Source organism: Desmodus rotundus, chromosome 3 (genome assembly GCF_022682495.2).
Source record: "Desmodus rotundus isolate HL8 chromosome 3, HLdesRot8A.1, whole genome shotgun sequence".
Classification (NCBI taxonomy): Eukaryota; Metazoa; Chordata; class Mammalia; order Chiroptera; family Phyllostomidae; genus Desmodus; species Desmodus rotundus.
Window position 1 is genome coordinate 45,240,099 of NC_071389.1, and position 21,640 is coordinate 45,261,738.

Consider the following 21,640-nt stretch of genomic DNA (forward strand, 5'->3'; position numbering starts at 1 on the left):
TTTTTTTTTTTTTAATTTTCTTTAGGTGTAAGATTTGACTGTTTATTTTAGGTTTTTCCTGTTTCATGAGGCAGGCCTGTATTGCTTTGAATTTCCCTCTTAGGACTGCTTTCACCATGTCCTATAGATTTTACATCGTTGTGTTTTCATTTTTATTCATCTCAGGGTAGTTTTTGATTTCTCCCCTGATCTTACTGTTAATCCAGTCATTGTTTGGTAACATGTTATTTAGCCTCCATGTGTATGTGCCCTTTTCAGTTGTTTCTTTGATCGATTTCTAGTTTCATACTATTGTAGTCAAAAAAGATACTTGATATTATTTCAATGTTCTTGAATTTATTGAGACTTGTATCCTAACATGTGGTCTATTATAGAGAATATTCCATGTGCACTTCACAAGAATTTATATTCTGCTGCTTTGGGGCAAAATGCTCTGAAAATATCAGTTGAATCATCTTGTCTAGTGTGTTGTTTAAGGCTGCTGTATCCTTGTTGATTTTCTGCCTGGAAGATCTATCCATTGATGTCAGTGAGGTGTTAAAATCCTCTATTATAATTGTATTACTGTCAGTTTCTCCCTTTGTTTAACAGTGCCTGTCTAAGACTCCAACAAGGGCTTCAAGAAAAAGTGCACTACAGGTACAGCCAGCAGACTTTTCTGCTGGGCAGGGCGGGGCTAGTGGGTCTCCTGTTGGGTTATGGCACTGCTGGCGTGCAGGGGGAAGAATGGCCCCTGCTGTGGAGTCACGTAACTCAGTGTCTGTCCAAGATTCTTGTCTACGCCTGGGTTTGGCTGGGTCTTCCTCATTGTTCCCCAAGGCGGAGCACACTGTGCCCTAACTGCAACAGACTTCTCTGCAGGTGGAGAGCTTGGCATGGGCCATTGGTAGTTAGAAGACTGGATTAGTGCACTCCCCAGGCTGGTACTGTAAGGATAGGAGTGCTCCGCCCAGAGAAGATGGCATCTGTGGGTGTGTGGGACAGGGACTCAGCACAGAAGTCTGCACAGAGACCTTGGGGGCTGGCTGTCCAGATCTCTCCTTGGGGCCATGCAACCCAATTTTTCTTGGAATGACTCCAGTTTGTTCTTAGTCACCTTCCCTCCACCAGAGCCCTGGGAGAATGACCACAGACAAAATTTTGTGCGCTGGCCCTTAAGATGGTGCCTAGGTCTCTAATCAACTCTCATCTCTTCCTGGTGGAAAGAATCCCCACTGATTTTCACAACCAGATGTCATGTGGGCTCCTCTTCCCGGCTCTGGTGATCTGGGCTGGGGAATCCCAGCATGGGGTTGAGACCCTTGCTCTTCAGGAGGCACCTTTGCACCTGAGATATCCCTCTAGATTCTCTCAACCAGTACATGTGAGTGTGGGGGCCAGCCCTTTAAGTCCTAGAAACCATCAGAGTTTACAAGATAAAACATTACCATAGTAATATATAAACTCTGTTTATTGATCATATTACTATATAATTTATCAAATAATATTTTACAGAATTGGTAAGTATATATATTTTTAATCGCTTCTAATATTGACTTGCTAATTAGGAATACTAAATTACCAGCTTTACCTTTTTTATCTTTCTTGTCTTATCTTTCTTTCTTGTAATCACATTTTTTGTCACCCAGCATTGTTTTGTGTTTCTTTCCCACAAATAGGGTTTTTTTAATTTGTCACCGTTCAATGTCTGAGTTTTCAACAGATTCTTGGACTGGGGACTCATATCCAACAGTTCATTCAACTTCAGCACCTGTCTCCTCCCCAGTAGCTTTCCAGAACTGCCACCTTCACCATGAAGCTCCGTGAGGTTTCTCAGTTCAAACGTGGGCTTCGGCACTTTGACTTCGCTGACAAAGACATCATGGAACAGATAAATAGACTGGAAAGCTTTTCCTCTGCCTTTTCCAGTGCTATCTGGAATTAATTTATTGACCACTTTCTTTGAAGTCATTCTCCTGCCCCTCTTAAGTCATGATTTCCACCATCTCCTCCAGATGGGAAGGCCTGTTGATGCTGAGCACGGGAGAGGTCTTTCACATCTGATGGCTCAGTGTTGTAGTAAAACCAGCTCAGAATAGGTGAATCGAATGACCATCAGTAGTCTCGGCATCAACATGGGCTCCAGTCGTGGCCTGCCACTTTTTGACCATGGCGGCACGGTAAGATCCACCCCATGGAAATTGGTTAGGCACTTTTTGCCCTGGACATCCTCAGTAATTAGCTTGAATTTTCTAAATGCAACTTCATCGTTTTGCAGAACTGCTAGGCTTACTTCAGAAACATGACCCTTGGGATCATCCATGCAGTTTTGGTTCCTTGAGTCTTTGTGACTAGTTTTCCCCAGTATTTCTTATATTCAACATAACAGTGTTTTCACATTATACCAGCCTTTCTTAGAAAATAGATCAACCAGTTCCTTCTTGTCTTTCTTTTTGCCGCCTTTTGCAAAGCGCTTGTTCTTGCCAACCACCCTGGCGCTGCTCGGGGAGCCAAAAGGCCCAGCATTTTGTTTATGTCCTTCGTCTGTCATATCACCCTTTCCCCCCTCGCTCTGGGCTAAAAGGAAAATATTTCTTAACTTGTAACTGTCCGTTTATTTATTTCCCATATGATTACTTACTAGGGCAGTAGTGATACTGTGTTTGTAACTATTAGTGGTCGTGTACTATTTTTAATTAATACTGGAAGGAATGAGCAGTATGGCATAGAGGTGAAGAGTATAGTCCTGGAACCAGACTGGCAGGTGAATCTTCACTCAGCAGGTTACCAAGTGTAGGACTTTGACAAGCTACTTGAATTTGCTCTGTTCTAGTTTCCTGATTTTTAATGAAAGGGGTAAGTTCAGTGCTCTGGTATCTAGTAAAAGCTAAATGAGTATTAACTATAACAGTGGTAATAAGAATTACTATTGAATTAATTAGTTTAGATTGTAAACTTAAAATACTAGCACTTGTGTATATTTGGTTTATTTATTTGCAATATAGAACAGGTTGGCTGTAACTCTCCAATCTGAGGTCAGAATGTCCACCTGTGTGGAAGTCTAGTTCCTTTAAAAAATAATAACTGCGTCTGTTGTACATTAAGAGTATATTTTTTCAAGGCCAAATGTCAATTCAGTGTTAAAAAAATTAAATTGTATTCACTTTAATGTGTATTTGAGTGTCTAGTATATGCAAAACAATACAGGTAATTACAAATACATGAAATATAGTTCCTGTGCTCAAGTATATCAATGTAACAGGAGGGACTAGAAATAGAAATGTACTTTTTCAGGCTCCCAGCTGGATGGATGATATCAGAAGAAACAAGTTCATGCCCTGGCTGGTGTGGCTCAGTGGATTGAGTGCTGGCCTGCAAACCAAAGGGTTACTGCTTTGATTCCCTGTCAGGGCACATCCCTGGGTTGCAGGGGGACGTGTGAGAAGCAGCCATGCACTAATGTTTCCCTCTTCCTGTCTTCCCCCTTCCCTAAAAATAAATAAATGAAATCTTAAAAAAAAAAACAAAACAAGACACAAGTTAAGACTAGATTAATAATAGGAGCAGAACGAACCGGAAGGCCAGGTTAACGTCTTGGGGAAACAAACTGAACTGTACCATACCTTGGTGGGAGTTACTTGTTTTCATACCCAGGGTCTCGAAGTTAGGTTTGCAGTCTACAATTATTTATTCTCCATACTGGTACTACAAGCATCTAAAGATTTATTACTTGTCAAGAACTTAGTGTGTAGTACATAAGTACAAATGTTAATATCAATTTTTTCTTCTGTGTGACCATTGTTAGCATAGTTGTGGGAAAGGTCATATCCTGTGGAAAAGAATTGGGAAAAGATTCCTGGAAGAACACTTGAGCTGAGATTTCAAAGTATGCAGGTGCTTTCAGGTCAAGTGTGGGAGCTTTGGCGGTATGTTTGCCCCATGCTAGGTCAGGGTACCCGTGTCAATAGGAATTCAGGCTGAGGACGGTATGTGACGTAGTCATGGGGCAATGAGCAGTCCTTCGAACAGGAATGTGGGAATGTGTAGGGGTTGTATTGGAGATGCATTTGGAGAGGTAGGTTGGTGTCATGTCTAGTGGGCTTTAAATGCTTTTAATTTAAATAAGTTGTAGAAATTCATGGCAGATTTTTACATGGGAGGGCGGCGGTAATGGTGGTGGGCGAATGCACCTGGATTGTGCACTAACTGCATTTGTGTGCTAATTGGATTCATGTTTGGTCTCTTTCAGGAAGTTCATGATTTATTACAAGACTATGAGTTAAAGTATTGTTATGTGGACAGAAATAAGCGCACAGGTAAAATTTCAGTTCAAAGCATCTGATTCCATTTTGATTGTACATTAGTCATTATAAAACAAAAAAGCATAGTGTCTTTTCATTCTTAAGCTAATCACTGAAACTGTTAAGCATTAAACCATATAAATGTAACTCATAAAATTTATTTTCTGAAGATTAGTATCCTATATTTTAATCACATTAATTAATATAGTGTTACTAGAGCCTTATGAATTTTTATGATGACTATTCTAGTGTTATAGGTTTTAATGTTATTATTATGAGTATTCTTTGTAGGCTTTTTATCTTCAGTTTTAATAATTTATTACTAGACTCGGTGAATAAACTGTATGACCTTAGCTGGGCCAATTGGGGATATTGCTTAATTTTCCTGGGTATTAGTTTTATATCTGTGGTATTAAAAGACTAATCTAGATTATTTCCTTTGTTTACATAAGATAATGTAAATGTCTAAAAAACTTTTTTTTGAGATGATAAAGTAAGGAAAAGTATGGAGGATGATAGAACCACTATGCACATATCCATTCACAAATTAGCAAATGTTTTATAAAAATATTTTTTTAATGTTTAAAGAATTTTTGTCTTTAAAGTATACACACACACACACACACACACACACACACATGCTGGAGCCTTAATGTAGATTTGTTGCATAAAAGTGTCTGGTAGTATGGTCAGGAAGTCTTCATTTATTTTTTTCTAACTTTAAAAAATTAAAAATAAGAATGTTCCAGATGAAGGCGAACTGCAGTTTCTCCCTGTCTCTGACTCCATCCCTTCTTTCCCTCCTTGCCTGCGGGCCAGCCCCTAGCGACTCGGTGCACACTTTCTATACTTTGCCGTTGTGCTGTGGCAGTCATTGGGGCTGTCACAGACTCTTGTTCTGTTTCTTCTGGGTGTGAGGTGAGACGGGCCTTCTCTGGCCCTCTGTGAAGTCAGGCATGGACGTGTGGTTTGGTTTTTGATGCACAAAGTGTGAATGGAAATGACACGTATCTCTTCCAGGTCGGAGATTTCAGGGCCCGCACGTGGTTCACTTGTCCCCCTTCTCCCTGCGAAAGTAATCGAGGGAGATGCAGCCCCTCAGCTTAGGTCCCAGAGTGACTGTGATGGGAGAAGCCTGCATCCTCCTTTCTTCCTTTCAGCATGAGATGTGTAACGTCAACAACAGCAACGACAAAGCCCTTTGTTTTGTGAAGCCATTGAGATTGTGAAGCTATTTGTTGTCAGACTACCCTGACTAATACCTATAATTTTGTTAAACTCTAGGTATAATTAATAGTGGAGTTCTCAGTGTTTTTAAAACATTACATAAATGGTATTCTGTATGTTTCATTTAGTAACTCTTTTTTAACTCAACCTTATTTTCAGGTCTTTTCGTGTTCATATATAGCTCTAGTTCCCTGATTAAAACTACCTATTATTCTGTGCTGTGAATTTGTCACTGTTGATAAATCTATTCATTACTGGTAGGCATTTAGGAAGCTTTAACCTTTTCAGTATTTCAAATAATGCTTCAATCAATATCCTTTTGTTTGTCTTCTAATATACATTGCCATGGTTTCTCCACAAGTAAACTACTGGGTCATATGTTATATACAATTTCAGTGTTACTAAATATTGACAAGTATCTTTGTCAGTATTTAGTAACACTGAAATTGTACATAACATATGATCGGTAAATATTGACAAAGATACTTGTCAATATTTAGAGATAACAGTCTTCAGGGCTCATACAGGGCCAAGAATAGTGGTATTTCCAACAGCCAGGGTGATACACCTCATAATTCATGGTGCATCAGAAGGAGTATTCAGAAGGGTCTTGACTCAAGAGTCAAGAAAATTAATTCTGGTCTCACCTAACAAAATTTAAAAGTGAGACCAGAAAGAATCAAGCTGTTTCCTAGTAACTTAACCACATCCTAGAACTAAACTTAAGAATATTTTTAAAAATACAAAAACATCAGCATCCAACGAGGTAACAGTTACAGTGTCTGGCATCAAATAAAAAATTACTAGACATGACAATAAGGAGAAGAGTAATCAGTCAAAACTACTTGGAATTGAAACAGAGGAATTAATGAAAATGGACATTAAAATAGTTTTTATAACAGTGTTCCATCTGTACAAGAGATTATAGTAACGTTTGAACATATTAAATGGCAATATAGAAGATAATTGAAAAATACCACCCTGGCTGGTATGGCTCGGTGGATTGAGTGCTGGCCTGTGAACCAAAGGGTCACTGGTTCAGTTCCTGGTTGGGGCACATGCCTGAGTTGTGGGCTAGGTCCCTGGTAGGGGGCGCATGAGAGGCAACCACACATTGATGTTCCTCTCCCTCTCTTTCTCCTTCCCTTCCCCTCTCTCTAAAAATGAATAAATAAAATACTAAAAAAGATACCAAGTTAGCTTTCTCAAGATGAAAATTATAATGTCTGAGATAAAAATGCAGTAGGTGGAGTTAACAGCAGAGTAGACATTTCAGAAGAAAAGATTATTGAATGTAAGTACGTAGAGATAAAAACTACCTCAAATGGAACAGAGAGTGGGGAAAAAAGCTATTAAAACATGAACAGAATACCAGCGAGCTGTTGGACGACTTCAGGAGTCCTACTATTAGAGTAATTGTAGTCTCTGGAAGAGGGTAGGGGGACTGCAGGAAAAAAATTTAAAGAATTAAAGGTTGAAAAATTTCCACATTTTGTGAAAACCCTAAACCCAAAGGTCTGCAGACCCTAACCAACCCCAAGCACAAAAACAAAGAAAACAACAAAGCACATTGTAATCAAACTGCATGCACTTAGTTATAAAGAGGAAATCTTAAAAGCAGCTAAAAAAAAGGGACAAATATAAAGATGACCATGGATTTCTTGGCATAATGTGAGTGCAAAGACCATGCGGCAGAATCGTTCCTTGTTTTTTACTGGGCGTAAAAAAAAAAAAAAAGATCAGTATGGAATTAGTTAGCTACCAAAAATAATCTTCAAGAACAAGAGTGAAGTAAAGATGGTTTTTCAGTCATATACAAGGTGAAAGAATCCTTCGCCATCAGACCTGCATTATAAAAAGTGTTTAAGGAAGTCTTTGAAGCAGAAAGAAGACAGTAGTAGACGGAAATCTGGATCCGCACCAAACATGAAGGCTAACAGATATGGTTATTATGTGGGTAGAGACTCTTTTCTTAATATTTAAATTTTTTGAAAAGGTAACTGACTATTCAAAGTGAAAACAACAACCCTGTCTTATGGAGGGTAAAACACGTAGAAATAAAATGTGTGACAACAGTAATACAAAGGCTGAGGGGTCCATGGGAGTGCACTGCTGTGAAGTTCAGGCTGTCCATGAACCAAACCGGTCAGTATCTCTTGTTTGTAGACTGTGATAAGTTAAAGATGACACAGTCTTAACCCTAAATCACCCTCTAAAATAATCCAACAAAGAAACTCAATAATTGTGTTCAGTAATGTTGCCTCACTAGCTAGGGTGGTGCTTGAAGGACCAGATGATTAATAGATTAATGAAACCTGGTTACACTTACAAACTATGACCTTACTATAGTAGGTTAGAGGAAATAATGATATTAAAATAGGATACATTAGGGAAATAATTTTTTGCCTGCTTGCCGTGAAATTTATCTCAACAATAAATTAACTAGTTGAGCAAGCAATGGTAAAGGGATAAGTAAAATTATGACTTGCGAAAGGATGGGACCAGTTGGGGAATGTTTAAATTTCAATAGGAAAGTAGAAATGGAATTAATCTCCAAGTCCCTTACCCTTTTGCTGTAGAGTGACACCTGCCATTTCCACAAGAGGCAATGTGAAATAAAATTTGGACTTTTTTAAAGAGAATCTGTGGCTTTGGGAAAGAAATGGAAGAAGCTATAGAAGAGAATCAGTGAACTCCTTTCTCTACTTCCTGAACTTTAAAATTTGCTTCCTTATTTTATCTAAATTCTACCATAAAATGTCTTATTTAGGTTGAGCAAATGCAGATATCTAAGGGAAGGAAAATGAGAGGTTGTCAGTTGTCAAGTTTATTACTCTCAGTAGGTACACCTTCATTCATTCAGCTACCACTTACAAAGCCGCTACTTGGTGCCAGACTCTGTGGTAGTTGATAGTACTGATCCATTAGTAGTTTAGGGAGCCCACAGCTTAGCAGGGTACAGGCCTCTGAACAAATGTGTTATAATACAGTGCGACGTGTACAACAATCCACGCAGTGATCAGAATGCAGCGGATTGATAGGAATTGTTAACTCAAACTGGAAAAGATCATCAGGGAAGCCTCCCGGAAATCCTGATTTCCTTGGGCTGTGTTTGAACATCTGCTGACAGGTTTTGGGGGGCTGAAAACATGGGGAGAGACCTTGTGGGCAGGGTGAGTAGATGTGTAATGGGTGTAGAAGAGCCTGAAACAAGTCCATGTCTAGGGAATGAGTGTTATGGAGAAGAAGGGACTGCGTAGGGAAGGGGAAGCATGGCAGTTAGTGAGTCTGGGCCAGAGCCTGACGGGCCTGGGAGGGCATGGTAGCGGAGCTGGGGCTTGGCTTCATTGGCAGTACCAAGCCATTGCATTTTTGGCAGTAAACAGACACAACCAAACTTCTGTTTTTGAGAGGTCATTTTATTGTCACTGTGGAAAAGGAACAAAGAAAAGAGGGTGGATTCAAGACCTCTTTGGAGGGTAGAATTTGAGGATTCTTTTTATGTGGGAGCTGAGCAATATAGGGTGTAGGGTAACCCCCAGGTTTCTGATTTGTGACTGTGGTGCTACCGATTAAAATAGGGAGTAAGGAAAGAGCAATGTTGAGATATTTGGGGGGGCAAAGATAGGATAAAGATCGTAAGTTATGTTTTGTCATGTAGGAATCTGTGCATATATATGGAACTGAGGGTTAGAAACATAGATTTGGGAGTTAGCAGGGTATGGGGGGCCTTCTATGAGCCCCTGCCTAGGTCATTTTGCTCTCTTAATTGCTTTTATAGCCCCTCATATTTCTTCTTTGGTAACACCACCGTTGTAACTCTTTGTCAGATGTCTGCCATCCTTTATTGAATCGTGAGCTCTATTGAAAGGGATCTTCCGTGCTTTGTTCAACAGCTCACTCACGGTGCCTGACATGGTGCCCGGCACATAGTACTGAGTAAATGGGAATGGACATGAGTGTGCAGGGGAAGAGGGCCGAGAGAGAGAAAGAGGACAGTCACTGGCTCGGGGATGTTGGATACAGCCACGGGTACTACTGTGTGTGGCTCTGCAGAAAGGCACCCTGAGGATCACCACTTTATAGGTGTGATTGGAGGAGAAAGATCTAGAAAAGGAAATGGAGGAAGGAGAGGTATGAGGAGAATCGGGAAGAAGTATATTTAAAAAGCTAAGGAAGGGGATGGTTAAGTTTCAAGTGCCCTAAGAATTCAAATCAGATATGAACTGATAAGTTCATGGGCTGATATAAAATAGAACCAGTATTTGTAGATTGTTGGCTTGTTTGCTTGTTTTTGAAAAAAGAGTTAAAAGGTATTTTATGTCAGCTTAGGAAAGAAAGACACAGAATAAAAATAACTGAGTCTTTAAAAAAGGGATGTTGGAAACCAAGAGGTTTCTCTCAAAAAGGGCTGCAATGCCGTTTTCCCCTCAAGTTGGAAAAGCTAGCTATTCCTTTGGCAGTAGTTTCCTTGTATGCGGGGACAGTGTTAAAACAAAACACGTGTTTCTGTAAATGTTAACTTCACAGTGTTGTGAGATGCTCACACTCTGAGAGCCACACGGGCACCAAGACCAGTTGAGGGAAGAGCAGTTTGAGTGAAATGACTGGCGGGATTGCCTGTGCTATTTAAATCCCTTCTTTTCTCCTTGCTGTGTGCGTATTTGCAATGTTGCTATAATTGAATTTGGGCGAGTTAAATGCTCACAGGGAGCGACTCCACTGTCTGTTCCAAACAGGAGAGAGAAGAGGAGCTTTTGAGACAGCAGTTTATTTGTAGTTTGCGGATTGCCCTTTGTTGTTTCTTTTACCAGGGCTTTAACCTTTTCCTTTTTTTCTTTCTTTTTTTACAATATTGCTTGGAATCTCTATATTCCTTTTTTTTATTATAACAGATAAATAATTTATTATGGCTACATTTTAACTTTATCAGGTATGAATGTGTATAATAGCTCATGATTTAGAACCTATATCTGCATCATGTTTTGATTTTACAAATTGTCACATGTATTTGTTGCTTGATGTTGCAACAACTTCATTAGGTAGACAGGACAGATTTTTTTGTTTCTTTTATAAAGATTCCGAGTTAAGCTACTTGCCCAGTATCACAACGCTGTGATTTTTTCACACCATATGGTTCATCCAATGAGTGTACCAAATTGCTCCATGGCTGGGTGGCTCAGTTCGTTTGAGCATCGTCCCGTTCACCAGAAAGTTATGGGTTCGATCCCCAGTCAGGGCGCATATCTAGGTTGCAGGTTTGATCTCCAGTCAGAGCATGTTTGAGAGACAACCAATCGATGTTTCTCTCTCACTAAAAGCAATAAACATATCCTTAGGTAAGGATTAAAACACAATAAAACAAAACCCAAAAAGTATACCAAATTTTGTGTTGTTTCAACCTAATTAATCTCATTTTAAGGAAATGTACATGACTTAGAGTAAGAACTGGCTTCCTCTGGGCATTTTGGTGCCTTTTTTGCTATGCCTTTTAGGTCCTTGTTATCTAATAGGGTCTTGTAGAACTCCATGAAAAGAAAGAAAGGTTTTATGGCTTCATAGAATTTTGCATCACAACTTTCTGGGGGAAAAAAGAATAAAATCTGCATGTACTTTGAAAAGATAATTTAAAAAAATTTTTTTTAATTTTATTGATTTTTTTTTAGAGACAATGGAGGGGGGGAGAAATAGACAGAAAAAGACGTTGGTTTATTGTTTCACTTATTTATACATCCATTGGTTGCTACTTGTATGTGCCCTGCCTGACCAGAGATCAAACCTGCAACTTCGGCTGTGAGGATGACATGCTAAACGACTGAGCTACCCGGCCAGGGCCTATAAAATTAAAAAAGAAAAAACAACAACCCCCCCCAGAATATTTCAGTATCTTGCAGTGGAACTCCTAATATAATTTCTGTATGTTAAATTTCAGTTACTGGTCGTGATATAAGTTTAGTGGGGGTGTCACATTAAAAAACACAGTGAAATTGAATAGAAAATACCTGAACGCTTTACATGTAGTAGGAGTATTACTTCCTCATACTTTTGTTTCAGAAACGTATATATGTGTGTGTAATGAGTGTAGACATCAAATGTGTTTCTGTGAGTCACAGTCAAAAAAGTTTGAAAGCACAAGCTTAGAAAACTCTTTATTTTATCTTCCAGCTTTCGTTACCTTATTGAATGGGGAACAAGCCCAGAGTGCAATTCAGATGTTTCATCAATATTCTTTTCGAGGAAAAGACTTAATAGTCCAGCTCCAGCCAACAGATGCTTTGCTGTGTATTACTAACTTGCCCGCTTCTTTTACATTAGAAGAGTTTGAAGAACTTGTTCGTGCTTACGGAAATATCGAGAGATGTTTTCTGGTCTACAGTGAAATTACTGGCCATTCCAAAGGCTATGGATTTGTAGAATACATGAAAAAGGACTTCGCGGCAAAGGCTAGATTGGAGCTATTGGGCAAACAGTTGGGAGCATCAGCTCTGTTTGCACAGTGGATGGATGTTAACCTATTAACTGCAGAGCTCATTCATTCTAAGTGCCTTTGTGTAGATAAGCTCCCTACTGACTACAGGGATTCAGAGGAGCTGTTGCAAGTATTTTCCACTATCCATAAACCTGTGTTTTGCCAGGTGTGTATTCTTTAAGATATCATTAGAAATATTTTAAAATATCTGCATATGTATCTATTCTACATGCAGTCACAAACTTGTTACACCAATGTGAATATCGCAATGGATAATCTAATTCTGTTTTATGATGAAGACTTTAATGTCATGATAAATTTTAAATCAGTTCCTTTTGTTGATGGGCCAAACTCTACTGTCACATAGTTAAGTATGTCTAAGCAAGTCCATCACTTACACACCTCATTTCATCCATTCATTTCAGCGTTCGTCCATTGATCTACTCTTTATTTGTCACCTTCTCTGGGCCAGACACTAAATTGCTAAATGTCAGAAATACAGATAATAGAAAGATCATCTCAGCACCGTACAGTTTTGTAGAAGAGACTGACAAGCAATCTAATGATTGTAAATCCTGTGTGAAAAGTGATAATAATAGAAAATAGAAAAGTATAATGAGTTTTAAAGAGAACATACAGTTTTGTCTTAATGGGGTCATGGTAAGGGAGACATTTAGAAAAGATTCTGAAAACTGACAATCCTGGTAGAAATTTTCAAGCTTCTTCTTATAGTAAAATTAAATATATTCAACTAATTAGACAAAAGTGCATACTATACATAACTTTCTTCCTTACAGATAAAAGATATTAACTGATGAACTTTCCCTCTTCCCTTCTTTTCTTACCTCCCCTGACCATTCTTTTTTCTTTAATCAGACATTTGTTGAGTCTCTACAGTTGTAGGTAGGGTATTTGGAGTCAGATACATAATCATATAGATACATAAATACATACACACACACACACATATGATTACTGCTACCATCTTACTTTTCTTAAATTTCCATCCCTCAAATCCCCATATAATAAGCATCCAAGAGCTTTATAAAATTTTTTGGCAAATTTTTTATCAAATCTCTGACAGTCATTAAAAGTTGATTATCTTATTGATTCACCATTCTTGATACTAAAAATTGTATAGTAACATTCTGTGGCCATACATAATTCTTTGTAGGTTCAGTTAAAGCCTTTGAAACAAATGAGAGGAGAAAAGCCATTTAGCACAAGTTTTATTTGAATTATGAATCTCAGAGTCGAAGGGTGTCATCTCGAAGAAAATGTTGCTTACAGTGTTTGTGCATGACCACTTAGCTTTGGTTAAAGTATGTCAAAATCATGGGATGTTACCCGGATCCCAGCGCAGACCATTGGTGTATCTGAATGGCTCTCACGTTGAACTAAAATACTCCTCTCTACACCTGCCTGTGCTGTGCACTTAGATTGCTTTTGGTCTTTGGAAAGGCTTCAAATAGTATTATAAGTTATATAGGCATGAAGGTTACCATAATGAACCAGGAATAATCAAAAATGTTTTTAAAGTTTTTATAAGATTGATGAAAACAACTTTATGATGCCTTTATCCATACATCCGTTAAATCCAGGCTCTTTTGCTTGCTAGGTTGACACAGACTGTATTGAAGACACAGTCTCTTACCTTGTAATCAGAAGAGACCAGAGAGACTAAGAATGGCTTTTCCAAATCTGATTTTAAGATCTGGTTTGGATTATGAAGGAATGGGGTTGTAGGAGAAACATTTGGATGAGGTACATATCTTCCCTTTCTCCCATGTGATTGGGAAGAAGTTTTATGGAGAAAAAAGACATATGACGACAGTGTTAAAAGGAAGGAAGAAAATGAAGGAAAAATCAAAATTTGGTCTACTATACAAGAGAATAGAAGTTAAGCTTCAAAAATAAGAGAAAAGAAACTAGAAATTATTTAATTGTAATATTAACTTGTAAGGTGCCAAATCCAAATTGAAGAGTTGATTGTGTGTCTTCTCAAAGATATACCAAGCTGAATTTTATCTCATTTATAACGTTCTAGTGTGAGTGTGTTTAAATTAATTAAGACAAATACAGAACTTAGAAACTTTTTAGTGTCTTATTTTACTCTTATTTTTGCTCTTTGTACCAGTCTTTACAGATCCAGGACTTTAGTATCTTCCTTTACACTTTCACAGGTGGGTGACTGGAAATAGAGTTCTACACTTCAGGAGTTTATTTAAGGCGCATTCAGAAATAAAGACTGTATCTTGCATATGATAGTTTAATAAAACTGGGGCATAGATTTTCCAAGTGAGGTTTACCTTGGTATACTTGACCAAATTCCTGGGATATGCCTAAAATAGTTGAAATCGAAGTTGAATGTGGTTCCTCCTACCCTTCTCCTCTTGATGGCACAGAGTTTATTTTACGTTGACATGTGGTCAGGTAATTGTTTCAGTGTGTCTCATTGTTCATGTATCTGGTGGACTTACTTTAAAGAAGGTTTTCATTATTTTGTCCTCCTATTATCCTACAAATGATCAATTATATACATTTTTAATATTTAGGGAATATTATAATTAGGGCTTTAACTTTTACAATAAATTAGAAAATCAAAGAATTCAAAAGAAATGACAGGATCTTGTTTGTCATCCTGCCTTTTAGAAAGGATTGTAGCTAAGCAATTAGTAAGTTTATTTTTATTGTTTTTATTTTATTTTATTTTTTTAAAAGATTTTATTTATTTATTTATTTTTAGAGAGAGGGGAAGGGAAGGAGAGATACGGAAACATCAATGTGTGGTTGCCTCTCACACGCCCCCTACTGGGGACTTGGCCCGCAACCCAGGCATGTGCCCTGACTGAGAATCGAACCAGCAACCCTTTGGTTTGCAGGCCAGTGCTCAATCCACTGAGCCACACCAGCCAGGGCTAGTAAATTTATTTTTATGAAGAACACGTTACTTTCACCAATATCATGCTCTGATATATTTGTTCTTGAATTTGAAAAATATATACTGTAAATAACTATTTCTAACTCAGTAATAGAATTCCCTGTTAATAAAATGTATCACATCAGCTTGCACAGGATGAAGGAAGTTACGTGGGTGGCTTTGCAGTGGTTGAGTACAACACTGCCGAGCATGCTGAGGAGATTCAGCAAGCAGCAGATGGTATGACCATCAAGGGAAGCAAAGTCCAAGTTTCCTTCTGTGCCCCAGGAGCACCAGGGCGAAGTACATTAGCAGCATTGATAGCAGCTCAGCGTGTGGTGAGTTTGTTGTTCTTTATTAGCATATTAAACATTTGAGTATTTTAAAAATCTGTCCAACCTAATTATCATTAATTGGACCTTCATTATTTTCTGCTTCATTATATTCTTCTTTTTAAAAAATCGATAAATGGCATCTGTGTCAAATCAAGCCAAGAGTCGTTACAAAAGAAGAAATTGTGTTTCCTCAGGTGTATTCATCTTAGGAAACTTTTTGAAGGAATTTCATTCACTCAGCAAATATTTGCATTCCTGTTCTGCTCTAAATTTTGAGTGTAACGTGCCTCTTTTGTCCAACGCGTTCCTAAGTATCCGTCGTACGAGTAGTGGAAGGTGTGTGCTTCGTCTCGCCTGCATGACACAGTGCGGCTGCTTCTCTGTGGTGACTGGCCCCCTAGTCCCCTCTCTGCTTCTCCCGTCTGGAAGTTCCATGCAGATCAGACTTCTCCTTCTTCACAGTTTTTACTCCTAGCACTGAGCATAGTGTAAGTATTTGTTGATGGAAGGAAGGAAGGAATACACTTTGGAAGGGATCAGGGAAGACTTCATGACGAAGGTAATATTTGAGTGTGACATTGAAATATGAATTTGAAATATGTTGATGGGGATGGAGGATAGGATCTCCAGGTAAATTACAGCTTTTGTGTGAGACATATTTATACTAAAAGGTTGTTCATTGCTTATCTGAAACCCAGATTTAACTGGGCGGATATCCTATAATATTTTTACTTGCTAATTCTGGTAACTCTAAGGAAGGGGAGAGAGTGGTCAAATTCTAGGTGGAACAAAACCTTCTGAGCAGTGGTATGAGTTGAATTTGTCTGCTTGAAGAGTGGTAAGTGGTCTAGGTGGACTGAGTGTGTAAAGGCATCTCTCATCAGACGCTCCTTTCCGTTTTCTACAGCAACTGTCTCAGTCTTCACTGTATTCCTACCTTCGCCCTTCTTTCTATCAGGTGATTATGGCCCCTACTTTATAGAAATGTAAAGGTCATGTGCTGGCCTTATTCATTCGCCTTTTCTCATACTGCCATAGCAAATGTGCCCCCGTTTTTTACTTCTTTTTCTTTTTCAATAGCATTCATTCCACAGTTACTTATTGGATACTTACTATGTGCTGGGCACTATTAGGTATGTTTAGGATCATCAGTCAGCAAAACAGACAAAGATCCCTGCTCTCTTGGAGGGAGAGCTGTGCTTTTTCCTGCCAAAGCAGGGGCTCCCAACCCTGTTCCCCCACCCGTCTTCAAGGGTCTGGATCTTCATTTCTCTACTTATTTCCACTTGTTGCTCCACTAGCCCCATCCCATTTGCTTATAAATATTCTCAAGTCTTTTCCTTAAAAAATTTTCTCTACATACTGGCCTTTATATTGGAGCTTCACAATTGGAGCTCCTGGAACAATTAGATCCCACTCATTTTCACCATTTCTTCATCTCCCATTTCCCTCTCAGCCTAATGTAGTGTTATTGCTGCCTCCACTATTCCAGTGAATCTGTTCTCATGAAGATCAGTAGGGCTTTCTTAACATTCAGGTCGTATCCTGGCTGGTGTGGCTCAGTGGATTGAGTGCTGGCCTGCAAACCAAAGGGTCACCGGTTCAATTCCCAGTTAGGGCACATCCCTGGGTTGCAGGCCAGATTCCCAGTAGAGGGTGCATGAGAGGTAACCACACATTGGTGTTCTCTCTCTTCCCCTCTGTCTAAAAATATATATAATAAAAAGAAATTCAGGTCACATAGGTACTTTTCAGTCGTCATTGCTTGGCCTCTTCGTAATACTTACAACCCTCTGTTACCTTGAATTCTGCTACACCCCCTTTCTCTGACTTTCTGTCTTTTTCTACTGGTGTCAGTAGATTTCTGTATTTGACCTCACTTTTTTTCATCTTAAATACTCCAGTGGCTTTAGTTGTTGCCTGTCTGTGATTACTTTCAAGCATACATTTTTGAAACAAAGTACTCTAAGCACTAAATCTGTATTTCCAGATGATTATTAGACATCCCATCTTTATGTTATATAAATAGTTTAATTCCACCTCCCCCCCCCCCAAAAAAAAACACCTATTTTTCTCTGGACTTTCTTTTTTCTATGTTTTGTGATATCTAAATATATCATCAATTCATCCAAACTAAACCTACCTGAACCAAAAACTTAGTTAACCATGATTGGTCTCCCTCACCCACTGCCCAAATATACATGTCAAAAATATTAGCAAATCCTCCCAGTTGCACCTCCTCATGTCTCTTAAAGCCGTGAAGCTTGTTAGCATCTTTGTTACTTTACTGAGGATCTCACCTTTTCTCACCTTGATGATTAGAATAACCCCCGCCTGATCACCATGTCATTAGTCTGCCCCTTCGATCCACCCCCCACAGAGCCAGAGTGATCTCTCTCCTCCTCAGATCGGATCTGGTCCTCCTTTTGCTTCACCTTCTTTAGTGCGTATGTTCAGATTCCTTAGCATGGCCTCCAAGGCCCTTCATGACTTGATATCAGTGATAGTGAGAAATCTTAAATAGTTTCAGTCTCAAAAGTAATGTATTACATTGATATTTTATATAGATTCTTGGTACATATCCTTTATCAAGTTTCCTGAGATTTAAAAATTATGGATAGTTACTAAACTTTATCAGAGTAGTTCAACAACTATGGGGATAACCATGTGATTTCTCCCTAAATTTATTAATGTGCTGAATTACATTGATAGATTTTCTAATGTTAAACCATCCTTGTGTTATAAACCCTAATTGATAGTGATTTTTTTCAATACATTGATTAAACAGTATTTTATTTGGTATATGTGCAAATGTGTTCCTAAGTGAAAAATGCTTAGAATTTTTTGTACCATTCTTTTTTTTTTTAAGATTTTATTTACTTATTTTTAGAGAGAGGGGAAGGGAAGGAGAAAGAGAGGGAGAGAAAGATCAATGTTTGGTTGCCTCTCGTGCGCCCCCCACTGGGGACCCAGCCTGCAACCCAGGCATGTGCCCTGACGGAATTGAACCGGCGATCAATCCACTGAGCTACACCAGCCAGGTCTTTTGTACCATTCTTAATTTTGAAATCAATAGAACACCGATCTCATTTAATGATTTGAATATTGCTTATCTTTCCTGTTTTCTTTTTATTTATGGATAAACTTTTATAAAATACAGTTGTCAATTCTTTGGAAGTTTAAGAAGTCTCATCGTCTATGAGACCATGTCGACCTACTCTTTGAGACTCTTCCAGAGGGTATTTATTAATCACCACTTAACTTTCTTCTATGGATATTTAGATATTTTAGTATTTTTTTTTCTGTGCCATATTCGGTGTTTGATTCTGTTCTACACATTTATCCATTTTGTTTAAGTTTTCAAACTTATTGGCACATAGTTATAACATTTTACAATTTTCAGATCTTGTCTGTCCATTCTTGTTTTCATTGTGTATTTTATTTACTTGCATTTTTTTCCTCTTTGATAAGTCTTGTAAGAGATTTCTCTATTTCTCTATTTTGTCTTTTCAAAGAAACAGTCCTTGTCTGTTAATTGTTTCCATCTTTTGCATATCTCTGCCCTTATCTTTATAATGCTTTTGTTTCTTGTTTGGTTTACTCTTTCCCCTCCGTTTTTATTGATATCAACGCTTAGTGCCTTTGTTTTCAGTCTAGATGATTTCTGATGAATGAATTTAAAGCAAATTTCCTTTTAACTAATGCTGTACCTATGTACCATAAATTTTAGATTATTAATGCCTCAAGTTTTTATGATTTCCTTTTAAACTAAAAGCTAATTAGTTGTTGTTGTTGTTTATTTTGCTGTTGTTTTTCAGTTTATAGCCACTTCGGAATTTGTAAAAGCTGTTCTTCTGATACAGATTTCTGACTTCATTGCATTGTGATCAGGGAATGTAGAAAATGTAGTTTTAATGTTGATTTGTAGGATGGGGATATTGTGGCCTCTTCTGTGGATGGGTGCGGGATGGATTTCTGTGAACGTGCTGGGTAGGCCTCAGAACAACCTGTACTTTGTGTTGTGGGTTATAAAGCTCCACGTACACATACGTGTGTGTGTAAATGTTAGTTTGAGCTTATTCAGATCTTCCATCTCGTATTTTTGTCTGTTTAATCTTTCGGTGTCTGAGAGGAATGTATTAGACGTTGTTTTGTATGGTTGTTGATTTTTCTCTCTCCTTATTCGGTCAGTCGTTGCTCCACACATTTGTTTTTTTGGTTTTTGATGGCCCTGGCTTTTGTGTGCGAGACTGAAATTACTGCTGCTGTTTGCATACCTTAACTTCCATGCGTCATACAGTGTCGTCTTGCATTCGCTGTTCTTGGTTCTCCTTTTTAGAGAGGGTATTCCTGTGATAAAACTTTTTGTATCAGGAATATCTTGATTTCTTTCATGTATTGAAGTAATAGTTTAGCTGGATATAAAAAAATCTGGATTCAGATTTCTTTTCCTGAGACACTTTGAAAATACGAATTCATTGCCTTCTTGAATCCAGTGCTGATGCTTTGAGAGGGAAGGTGATACTAATCTGCTTCCTGTGCCTTTTGATACAATGTTCTCACTGGAAGCTTTTAGCATTTTTGTTCTGGCTTTGTTCTTAAATTTCACATCATAAGTGTAACTAAGTGTGTCTTCTCCTTACAGCTCATATTTGGAACACTATAAACCCTTTCATTCTGTGGTCTTTAATTTTTTTTTTTAAATGATGGGAAATTCTCAGCTATTGTATCTTCAAAGATTTCCTTTTTTGGTTTCTCCTTTAGGGATGCCGATTTCATATCGGTTGGTACCTCTGCCCTCTTCATTGCCTTGTTTTCTCTTTTGTTTATGTTTGTACTTTCCATTTCCATGGTTTGTCTTACCTGTGTGCGTTTTCCCTTTTTTATCCTTTGTTGATGTCTTCTGGGAGCTTTCTTTGAACTGATCTTTCAGGTCACTATTTTGTTTTTCAGTCCCATGTATTCATTTTAACTAATTAACCTGTTACAGAACAGGATAGAGGTTAAGAGTAATACTTCATGAGTTTCTTTGGTTTCCTCATCTGTGTGATGGGGTTTGTGATGCCAATCCTGTAGAGTTGTTTTGGAGGATTGAGTGATACAATCCATGTAAAATGCTTAGATTAATGCCAAGTATATAGTGAGGGAGAGCTGCTATTTTTTTCTCTATTAATTTTTTAATACCCAGTATTTCTATTTGATTATTCTTTGTCACTACTTGTCGTTGCTTTATGTTACCAATAAAAATCTGTTATCTTTTTACAGGTTTGTAGAGGGGTTCCAGATATCATCGTCAGTTCCCCATTTTTCTCATGGAGAGCAGCTTATAGTTTTCCTTTTATAACCTGCTACTAATATCCTCATCTAACAGGCTGGCTTTTAAAACCTAGAACAATTTCATAGTTTTAGGAGACTACCCAATTACATATATGTAAGGCCAGTCCATCATTTTTTCTTATCAGGAGATTAAGTAATGAAATACAGACCTTTATGGTAAGAAAACTTTGTGACGCAAGGAACTCCCATTATTGTGCTTTAAGCAGCATTATAGTAAGGCTGTCTGTGGTAACAAGTACTCGTGTTGTGTCAACACGTGGTCTTCCTGTTTAATAAATTCAGAGCTCCTTGGCGTCTTTCTGCTTGTACAGAGAGATTTATCTTACTAAATTGTTAGTCTTCCTCAAGCCAATTTGTACTTAACCGAGACATTCTGTGAGGATTTTAGCATATGCTGTACAGTAGAATATCTTAACATAATTAGGAACTGTGGTCGAACGCATACAACAAATGTACAATATAATACAAAGCAAACTGTGTTTATCATAAAATAGATCTTATCAGATGGATGAGAATTTCTGGAAGAAAGCCTTTAAAATTTCATCTTATGTACTTATCCTTGTCCCAATGTGTCCTGTTTCTGTATTCACTAAAGATGCACAGCAGTCAAAAGGGCTTACTCCCAGAGCCAAACCCTGCACAGATTCTGAAGAGTCTGAACAACCCCGCCATGCTCCAAGTTCTTCTACAGCCCCGGCGCTGCGGGCGAGCTGTGAAGCCAGGTAGGCACGCCGCACTGGTTAGATATAGAATGTTGGCACGAAGTGCACTGTGCTGTTTTACATGAAAAGAAACGCATTTAAATTAGCCCCAAAACACTAAATTTCTAGGACTTTTCAGTGAATTTAAATTAATGACCTGAGTTGATAATATGTCTTAGCTCTTTTTGGTGGATACATTCTGCTTATGTAAATATTTTCTACTACTAACAAATGTTAAATATTAAATCTTCAGTTTAGCTCCCAGTTGACAAGAATTTATAGGCCAGATAATAATTAACATACTACATTGTTAAGAACTATATCAACAATGGGTATGATACTCTTCTGTGTAATATTTTTAGCAGAATTAC

General features: G+C 38.1%; 1 protein-coding gene across 6 annotated transcripts in view; it reads left to right on the plus strand.

Moving 5' to 3' along the window:
* RAVER2 (ribonucleoprotein, PTB binding 2) overlaps positions 1-21,640 on the plus strand; it is an 84,743-nt gene that overhangs the window by 24,124 nt on the left and 38,979 nt on the right. For all 6 annotated transcript variants that reach the window (XM_053921363.2, XM_053921364.2, XM_053921362.2 and 3 more), the window contains exons 2-5: positions 4,229-4,295; positions 11,673-12,142; positions 15,043-15,234; positions 21,164-21,290. In XM_053921363.2, coding sequence (XP_053777338.1) covers positions 4,229-4,295; positions 11,673-12,142; positions 15,043-15,234; positions 21,164-21,290 — 856 coding nt within the window. The remainder of the gene's footprint in view (positions 1-4,228; positions 4,296-11,672; positions 12,143-15,042; positions 15,235-21,163; positions 21,291-21,640) is intronic.